The 10394-nt window shown below is 40.0% G+C and overlaps 1 protein-coding gene across 1 annotated transcript; it reads left to right on the forward strand.

Moving 5' to 3' along the window:
• Positions 1–1018: 1018 nt before the first annotated feature.
• Positions 1019–9435, forward strand: asb6 (ankyrin repeat and SOCS box containing 6). The gene is made up of 7 exons (XM_085425084.1): positions 1019–1155; positions 1461–1600; positions 1722–1897; positions 4873–4979; positions 5083–5191; positions 5287–5373; positions 8151–9435. The coding sequence occupies exons 2-7, from the start codon at positions 1491–1493 to the stop codon at positions 8870–8872; spliced, it is 1311 nt and encodes a 436-aa protein (XP_085281210.1). The 5' UTR covers positions 1019–1155; positions 1461–1490; the 3' UTR covers positions 8873–9435.
• Positions 9436–10394: the final 959 nt, after the last annotated feature.

A 10394-nucleotide genomic window follows, 5' to 3' on the forward strand; every position in this document is an offset into this window, starting at 1 on the left:
TTAAAAAGGATATTTTTAATATCAACAGATAAATTAGCATAAAAAAAGTCTACAGTTTCTACCTTGTGACAGGAATGTAATTTCTACCACAAAATAACTAAATATCATTCTTGAAAAATATATTTGACAGATCATAAGTCAACTACAAAAGCATTTTACTTAAAGCTACAGTGTGTAAATTATCACCAATAGATGTCAGTATGTTGGAGACTGCAGTCAACTGAATTATGTTTTCTTACCCCTCAAAGTTCAAGTGCTTAATACTTGCTACAGTTACATCTATAGTGAGTATATACTGTCAGTATTTAATCAAGCTGTTAATCAGAGGGAAAGTTGTGATTTTTAGTACACTCAAGCCTAACCATAGCTCGAACAATGCTAACCAGCTGTTCTTACTGTTTAGTCAGCTTGTCCTGAGACAGGGCATACAATTATGTATTGTCTGCTGACAATACATAATTGCAACCATATCAGGAGATGAGGCTTGAGGTGAGGAGGAAACGTATGAATTAAAAATTAGGGTGCATGGTCGAAGAAACAATGACAATAACAAGGAGGTGAGGAAAATATGCACAAATGTTGAATGATCATACACAGTTGGAAAGAGCTGACTTATAAGACGTACTATGTATGTGGTTGATCTTTATCCACTTACATAAAAAGCTATTAGGTGAAAAAGCCATGTCCGTCTCTGCAGCTGTATTAAAGATGGATGGTTTCCAGAAACCAGCCCCTGCTCCTATGTAGTTATAATGGACTATAATGAAAACGCCTCAGATTGCTGGAAGGCCTGATTATACGCTAATTAATGCAGTATTTATATTTATTCTATTATCCTTTAATTTATATCCTTTAAACACCCGAAATCACTATTTGGCATTTAAATTTTCAGTAAATGTCTATGTTTCAACAACTGAAGTGGTGCAGTGTGTTTGCTTACTTACTCATTTTTGATTGAAGGACACGGACTCGAAAGAGGAACCTTGTTTAGGCTTGTATTTTAAATGGGAATGAAAACAGCGTCGGACCGATGCGGGCGTGAGGAAAGCTTCCTGTTTTAAAGGGAGTCTGCTCTGAGTGACTTTCCTCTCTTTTAAAAGTAATTTCGCTAAGACATTTATTTATAATTTAGCAGGTCAAGAAGTGATACATTTGGTAAGTCATGCTGCCATTGATTGCGACACTTGTCGCCATTTTTATAACATAAATATCGTTGCGGTTAGCGTAAGTTAGACAAACGGTCAGCTGAATGGGTCCAGCTAACTAATCAGTATTAGGAGTACATATTATTTTGTATGAAGGATTTTAAAACCACTGCGTTAGCCTGTTACTGTGACGTGTCACCTACGATATGAATACTTTTGTCAGCTGTACTCAAGAGATAAGCTTTGATGTCTGCGTTGCGTTCTCTGTTAGACTGACACACCCTCAGCACACAGCATTTCTTTTATGCTTTTTAGGAGCTAACCTAGGATCGCCGAGGCAGAGCCATGCCTTTCCTCCATGGATTTCGCAGGATAATTTATGAGTATCAGCCGCTGGTAGATGCTGTCATGTGTGTTATTGGACTGGAAGAACGACATGACATTGGCGAGGAAAGGTAAAGCTGGCTATTCAGTTACAGTCCTCTTTTGGCAGTGCTACACTGCCGTAATTAATTGAACATGTATCAGATAACAGACAAACATTACATACAAGGTGCTTCTTTCTTCTCCTGTCAGGAGTTCTGAGGAAGAATCCGCAATTTCTAGGTCTCTGGTGGAGCTCCTGGAGCAAGAATCCCAGTCAGAGGTGTTTGTGGAGGGGATCAGCTATGCCCTGTTCAAAATGGCAGAGCGAGGTCTGGTGCAGCCAGCAAAAATCCTCCTACGCTACGGAGCAGATCTCAACTTTGAAGGTTAATAACAGTTTGGAGTGTGTTTTAGATGATGTGAATGTTTTTAACTTGACACTGTATACACATTTGTTTATGAAACCTTGCTAAAGAGAGAGAGAGAGATCATTTTGTGACTGTGCTTAATGTCATTTTTGAAATTTAAAAAAGCAGAGAAGAAAGAAACACTCTTCAGCTAAGGTGTGATTGTTGATTTTGAATCATTTGTCCACCAGAGGGCACTCTGCAACTTCATGTTTAGAGCACTACAGACACAACAATGAGTGCATTGTCTTATCTTAAAAAGGACGTAGAAGGTATATCTGATTTTTAAATCATCATATATCAATATCGGTCTTAAAAATCCTATGTTGGTCCGATTCAAATCAAGCGTATGTACCAACAAGCGCAAGCAAGCTGCTACAATACAAAATCTGTAGGATGAGAAAACAAATTAGAATAGTTTTCCTGGCAGTTTGGAGTTCATTCAGTGTCTTGCCATACTAGCAAAATTTTCAGCAGCAGTTCCAATATCAGAATCACAATCAGCATACTTTATTAATCCCTAAGGAAATTATGTGGGTTACAGTTGCTCTAGTATAAATAACAGAAACGGACTAGACTATTTAACAATACAGTATGTTACAGATTTAAGAAATAGCACAATATATACAAATCACTAAATAATACAAATCAAGGATTGACAGAGGTGATTATAAATAAATATCACCAGTGCTGACAGGAATGTTACAGAGTAGAAAGAGCGTGTGCAAAAAGGATGCAACTATTGCAGTGTTTACAGTGTATTAGATGGAAGAGTTGTACAGGGAGATGGCCGAGGGCAGGATTGATTTCCTGTGTCATTCAGTGATCACGATATGTCATATCATGATACGTGTACTTCAGAACATCAGATTCAGGTCCACTCAGTCTTTTGTCAGTGAGCGTATTACTTAGGCTACGTTCACATTGCAGGCGAAAGCGTATCAAATCCGACTTTTTTGACCCTATGCGACCCATATCCGATCATGGTATGACAGTGTGAACGGCACAAATCCGATATTTTCCAATCCGATCTGGGTCACTTTCGTAAGTGGTACTGAATCCGATACATATCTGATGTTTTAGAAAGCAACTGCTGTTTGAATGGTCATGTCGCATTAAATCCATCTTTTACGTAACTGACACAAGACAGACGCCAATTATCCATGCCGGAGAAGCGCCCGATAAGACATCATGAAAGCTTCCTGGCCATCCCATGTAGATGTCAGTGAAACTGTTGGGAAGACAGTGTTGGAGAAACATGAACATTTTCTTTGTACTGTATAATCTGCAGATTCTGACAGACATTTCCAACTATCCTTTGAAGCACCGCTCCTCTCTAAAACAGCAATAAGGATATTTATTAGGCCATATGTAAATAACAAAATAACTTTATAACTTAAAGCAAAATTGGGAAACGTAAAGTCCAAAACAAGTCTTTATATTAAGAGCCATCAGTCAAACAATACTGTTTGGTCTGGATCTAAACAGAGCGCGTTGTGTGTGACGTCTTCTTTTGCGCATGCGGGCCGCTTTGAGGGTTCACACTAGAGCGCGTTTGCTGTCACGTTTTATTTGTAGTGTGAACAAGCAGACAAAAAAATCGGATTTGATCAAAAAATCTTAATTGAGCATTAAGACCTTCAGTGTGGACGTAGCCTAAAATGTGTGTTCAAGCATCATAAGTGAACTGATGTAGGCCCAGACTGCAGGAAGGGACATCACTAGGAGATGGCAGATGTCATTAGCAGCAGCTTCTGTGGTTCAAGCTCCAGGTCACGATGCTGGCAGCACCACATTTTTACAGGAGTCTCCACTGCTCTGGATAGTTTACCTTCTGTTTTCAAAAGCTGAAAAAACAATGTGTGTGTGTCATTTCTGTGCTACTGATTTGGTTGCTGACACAAAACCAAATCCAACACTCCCAGTATGCCGGTAAGCAACAGAAATGTTGGTTAGGCAATGAACTATAGCCAGTTATTTGCCTTCAAACATATTTGCATCACGTTATTAATGACAGGGCTGCTTTAAGAATTCTTTCACAGGAGTGGCCATATTGGTGGCACACTAAACACAGAATTTCTAGTTTTTATTATGCTGTTGTTAAATATTGGATACTTGAAAAATATGGCAAAAAATAGATAAAGAAAAGAATTATATGCCTAGTTAATTTCATGCTATTAAAGTTGATATCACTGAAAATGGGTGCATGTGAAAACCAAATAAGCAAATTTTGGGGGGTGGCCAGTGCCCCCCTGGCCCAATAGCACATTTGTTTCTTGTAACTGAAATTTTGCAAGCTGTTGCAAATGATCTTCAAAGTGCTGAAGAGTGTTTTTGGCTTTCTAGCATTCACCTCATTCCCTCCTGCAATAGTCCATTTTCTCTTAATACACAGATTGTTTTTAATGACTGATACAAACAGGAGACCACTGCCATTTTTCTACATGTAACAAGTAGTTGCACATGCATAACGAGCCAGTTATCGTCTGTATATACTAGTGGGAAGTGCAGCATGTTTTTCTACTGTGATTAAACCTTCCAGACTAAGCCTAACTATGCTGTGGTGACCTCTGCTGGTTTCAGGCATGTGTTTTTCCCAAGGGTATGATTAGGGATTTCTTGCAGAGGCTGCTTCATTCACCTCTCACATTTCATAAAGTCCTCTGGCGAGAAACAAATGCTCCCCACATACCATGCAGTACGTGTTTACTTCCTGTGTCTTCATGTCTTTTCATGATCTCTCCTTTTGCTTGTCTTTTACAGTTTTTCTTTTATTGCTCATGTTCTCTGTTTGGTTTTATACTCTGCATGTAAGTGTACAGTAACTTTTATAGCTTTGCCCACACTCATTTAGGAACAATGCTATATTGTCAAATCCTCGCCTGTCTGTTGCTTTTCATCTCTTTAATGAAGACTTTGTTTTATACACAAAATATTTGTTTTCATTTCTCAAGACCCAGTTTCATACTACAATCCACTACACATAGCAGTTTTGAGGAACAGGCCAAACATGGTGAAGCTGCTGGCCGGGCACGGAGCAGACATTGAAAAGAGGGACAGAGTGAGTAAAGAGGAATCCATGACTTCTCTTTTGATTGATTCTGTCTTTTTTTTTTTTTTTTTAATCAGTAGAGGGATTCTATGTAAATCTGTTATTTCTGTAGATTCATGAGAGCAGTCCCTTGGACCTTGCCAGCGAGGAGTCAGAGAGACTGCCCTGCCTGATCGCCTTGCTGGACCTGGGTGCTGATGTGAATGCAAGGGATAAACACGGTGAGTTTATGATGGCCAAGCTTAATTGTAAAATTTCCATTCATACCCTTATTCAGTCATTCTGAAAGGCGATTGCTTTGATGTTGTCTTCAAAGGAAAAACACCTTTGCTCCATGCCTTGGCGAGCAGCGATGGAATCACCGTGCACAACACGGAGAACATCCAGCTGCTACTTGAGAGAGGTACTGACTCTAAAACGGCACTCCAGGCACTTTTCCTTCTCATCTGCTTTTGGTCATTCAAATTCTTCCTCAAGCGGCATCACAGCTAAAATGCTGCACACAGGCTTTTTGCCACCTGTGCTCATTTTGAACCTGGAATAAACCATGGATCTGATTCTTAACAGAAAATTGAAAGTGGAGCAGAGCTAGTGCTGAGATCCCAGCATGAAGCGACTCACTAGTGACTTTTTTTTTTAACCATAAAAGGTTTCATCTTCTGTAGGCAGAAGCTTAAATTTATCATTAAACTTCTCACACTTACAAGTATTTTCATGTGCAGAGGGTGACTATAGGGTTGGGACTTTTTTCTTTTTTGATCTCGTCTGGTTCAGGTTTTTTTTTTTTTAAACAAGTGTAATAAACACTTAAGTTTGTCCTTCAAAAGGCCAAACAAGGCTTGGACATTTTTGTGTAAACCAATGAATTTTACATTGCATAAAAAACCCTGCACATGACAATGTTTTGTATTTTTTATTTGTGCTCAAAAGTGGCCCCCAGCTGTTACTGACATTTTCACTGTGGCCAATTCTGGTTTAGCGTTTTTTTTTCCTTTAAGTGTAATTCCAGAGTGTATTTTAGTTTTCTACTTCTCAAAGACAAATGGGGATTTCCAGCATTACAGGATGCGTAGTCATCAACATCAACACTAAAGATTTTTTTTATGGTCCAGCAGGGGTAGCTAATTGTCTGTCCGCTCCAGTCCAGACACGGTCCATCTGCCTGCAGTGAGCCACTCTTGCTGGTGATGTTACTGGTCCATCAGTCAGCTGCAGAGAAGAGCGAAGTTCTAACATACAAAGTGTTGCACGTGAAACAGAGTGTTTAGCCTCTGCCTGTGCTTTTTATGTCTCTTTGTTATGCAATAATATCAGTATTGGAAAAGTGGTAATTTCTTGAAAAGTTGAAATTGTTATTTTCCATCTAATTTTTCTAATTATAACATTTCACAAATTTATTTAAGATTACGTTTATTAGCTCTTCGAAAGATTGTAAGGATAAAATACATATAATGTAGTAAACAAAGGATACAACAATACGACAATACCTATGACATCTAAATAATTGACTATAGAAGAAGAACATTATCCAAGCATCCGTCCGTTTTCTTCCACTTGTCCAATTCAGAGTTGCGGTGTGTTTAAATCGCAGCTGTTATAGGGGAAAGGGGCAGATCCGTGGGCAGGACTCCATTCTGTCGCAGGGTTAAACGATATGGAAAAGTTAAAAATTAATTTCAGATACACTCATATGGAAAAAGAAATAGAAAAAACTTATAAAAGACTTGCATAAGATGTGGCCTACTTCATATAGTGAATCATATAAGGCTTATATGATTTACTCATGAAAGTGGCCACTTTCATATATAGTTTTAGTAAATATCCAAAACATACAAGTTTCATTTATATAATTTTTCAAGGGATCTTATATCTGTTTTCACTCTTGTATGCTTTTCATACAAGTTCCACACAAGACAGATACCAACTTTATAGGATTTATATATATCTTTTCCATATGGGCTGTATTAGTATTATATGCTTAAAATAAAGAAGGTATAAAAGACAGACCGCTCACTGTGAAATGGATTGCCTACATTTTCAAATTAACCATACAGTTGTCCAGAACAAAATAAGAGTCATTTTTATTTTAATAATTGTAAAAGTAGTACAAAGTTTATCACACCGTCCACCTCAGCCTCCTCTTGCATCCGTCCTGCGGTCTCTCTCTCATCCATCGTCCACACTGCTCCGTCTCAACTCTGCAGCCTTTCACCTCATCAGCTCTGCTCTCCGGGCCATGATACCCACACGTTTCAGCTGCTCTGCTCCAGATTTCACTTTTTATTTGATTAGTTCTCCACACTCTGGACTCTGTTCACTCAGCTACCATTCTCTGCTGCTCCACATCTCAGTATCCCACCCTGGCCTGTTCAGCCCTGCAGTCATTGTTCATCTTTTATCTAACCACAGTCCCCTATATAGCTCTGGGTCATCATAAAACAACCTTCATATCAAAATGTGTGTAAACAGTAAATGTTACTAGGAAACTCGACACGCATTGGTTTTTATTTTACATCAAAATATGATGATGATGATGATGATATATTATTAGATTATTGTTATTATCAGAATCATGCTGAGTAGATTTATTTATTTGCATGTAGTTGAATTAAGAATGTATTCAGCCTTTATTAAAAATGTTGCTAATTTAAAAGATCAGCCGTTACTTTGGAAGAGTCACATGAAAAAGATCTAAATTAGGATGTCAGTTTTTTGGCTGCACAAGGTTAACATAAGCCCTGCTGTCACTTATTAAACACTGGAAGAGCAAAGTGTATTTGGAAATAATGGAGGGATAAAGATCAAAAGCCAAACGGTATTTGCACAGCAAGAGAAACTGTGCAAATACACACAGCAAAAGAGGCCAGCTCATGTTTTTAGTTTGACTCTCAAGTTATCTGAAACCGTTCTGAACACCAGGGAGGGCCTGTATCTGATGCTAGCAATTTGCATGATAATAGATGTGGGATTAGTTTTTGGAGCCTAAGCCTAAAAATGAGAATAGGTTTTTTTTTTTTTTAAACACGCAAATAGATATAACAGGACATACTCTACTAAGACTGTTCAAATAACCCCTAAATTAACCAGTAAATACTGAGTTGTCTCAGTTTCAAAAGTGTTACAAATTTAAGCCTGTGTTGTAATCTGGATAAGTGCTGAGAGATGCTTCCTTTTCCAAAGGTGCTGACGTTCATGCTGCGACTGTAGACGGTGAAACAGTCGAGTCGTCGTTGGTGTTTCTGGTGAAGGAGGCGCTGGGGGCTTCGGTGGAGGATGCTGCTCAGATTGGTAACTTCTGCCTGAAAACCACACAGCTACTGCTGGCTCACGGCGTGGACCCCAGCTGCTGTCTGAATGAGGATGGCGAGCCTTCCCTGACGCAGACGAGCCTGGAGTACTTTGACCTGCTCTTCCCCTTGGCTGTGCTCTTAATTCAGAGCGGCGCGTCTTTGGTTTGCTCCAATCACAGTGACTCCTGTTGGTCAGGTTATAGCCTTCTCTTCCAGAGGCTCCAAACAGCCCTGCAGCAGTGCTCTGATCAAACTCACGCAGCCGAGCTCTTGGAGCAGGCAGAGATGTTGCTTGACCTGGTAAAGGTTCACAGCCCCAGGCTGCATCTCTCTTGCGGGCTGCAGCTCCCCATGCCTGGTCAGGAGTCTCACCCGTACGCTCAGGCTCTACTAAACCTGCACAAGCACGTAGCAGAGCGTGAAGCAAGCCCCCCTGCTCTGCGATGCCTCTGTAGGGCGTTTATAAGGAACCGCCTGAAGCCCTGGCCACTGGAAGACAGAGTCAAAGCCTTACCACTACCAGACAGACTCAAATACTTTCTTCTTCCCGAGCACACGTACACTCCAAAGTCTGGCTGGGACTGCTTCAAGCCCCAGCAGAGCCAGCGCTGACGATATAAACTGCTTACTACTATTTGTGTTGCTTAAAATCTGAAGTGAAAGACTGAACAAACTCTGTAATAATTTGTGTAAAATATTTGAGGATGTGATAAGTGAAGCGAAGTCTAACATATCATTGAGGCCTTTGTTTAATTTCCAAATCTGTGTTGCCTGTGCCAAATTTACAGACAAAATTGTGTATATGTTTACTTTACAAATACAACATTGTAAGTACAGATTAGTCTTTGAGTTGTCACTGCCACAGTGAAATGCTGTAGAGGTGAAACATATGGACACGTTTATTTAAAAAATAAAATAAAATAAAAAATGCAGCACAATATGAAAGCCACCAGATGGCAGTGTTGCTCCTGCATTTTCAAAGGTAGCTCAGACTTTGGAAGACTTAACTATTCACAGTGCAACCTATTGAAGTTGTTCCAGCACAGTAGGGTCCATCTATATTTTAGATCCTCAACGTGACGGTGATATACTGTAGAATTTGTGTAACTTCAAGCTTAATATGAAGATGTAATGACGACAATAATAACAATTAATAAAAACTTCCACCACCTGTGACCTCATTGCTTTGTGTAGCAGTTTTTGTTTTGCGTTTGTTTACACATTAGTGCTTATAATTTCCCAGGTAGTGGCAGTGCAGTGCTGAATGTGACTGTGACAGTGTACCGGTAAATAACAGGATAATTGGTGGTACACGTTTTCCTCATGGATGCGCTCAAACCACAAGCATCATTCGAGTGGTTGCTAAAATAAGGCACAGCAGAAGGAGCGCGCCCCTAGATGTGTATGTGACATAATGTAGCTTTGGTGGCTGCTGAGGTGGAAAGTTTTACCTGGCTTTTTTTTTTTTTTTTTTTAATGCTTATGGTTAAATTCTGATGAATTGAGGGCCCAGTATACCCCCCTTTACACTCTCGCACTTGTGCTAAACCCATTCTTTCCACCCATGCCTTTGGTAACAGGCAAACAGTCTGTAAAGAAGCAAGCGATGATGGTACAGGGAACCGTTGCTTACATATGTGTATGCATCCATGCGTGTGTGAGTAGCAAACTAAATAGGACATTGTGTTATACAACTAACCCCTTCCTGACATTGCTGAAGCTGGAGTGGCTCCAAGGCTTGCAGGCGCTCCAGCTCCTCTTGGTTATCTAGGTCACAGCCTCTGAGGAGAAGAGCCGCAGCAGCAGCAGCAGCCCTGCATGACACACGCTTCACTCTCCTGTCTGTCTGAATCTCCCTGCACACTCTTGACAAAACCTCAACACTGGCCCTGGTCGAATGAGGGGAAGAGTGGGAGGGAGATGCAGGAGGCAGAACAGTGGAGGGGAAAAAAAAGACATTAAAGATACAGAGACGCCATATGTGGAATGGTTGTGAGAGCGGTCGTCATGGAGGACACATGGAAATGGTAATATTGGGCTGAATTTATACTATACATTGGCAGCAGGAACATAATCCGCCCGACCAAAAATGACAACAGTGGTGGTGGGGGGAGTTTAAAAAAAAAAAAAGGAA

This window comes from Rhamphochromis longiceps, linkage group LG12, assembly GCF_057381845.1.
Source record: "Rhamphochromis longiceps isolate RC_006_pf linkage group LG12, R_longiceps_female_GT1.1, whole genome shotgun sequence".
NCBI classification, from domain to species: domain Eukaryota; kingdom Metazoa; phylum Chordata; class Actinopteri; order Cichliformes; family Cichlidae; genus Rhamphochromis; species Rhamphochromis longiceps.

Coding starts and splice junctions, on each gene's coding strand:
- asb6 (XM_085425084.1), top strand. CDS start 1,491: ATGCCTTTCCTCCATGGATTTCGCAGGATAATTTATGAGTATCAGCCG. Junction 4,980..5,082: donor ACATTGAAAAGAGGGACAGA/GTGAGTAAAGAG, acceptor TTATTTCTGTAG/ATTCATGAGAGCAGTCCCTT. Junction 5,374..8,150: donor CCAGCTGCTACTTGAGAGAG/GTACTGACTCTA, acceptor CCTTTTCCAAAG/GTGCTGACGTTCATGCTGCG.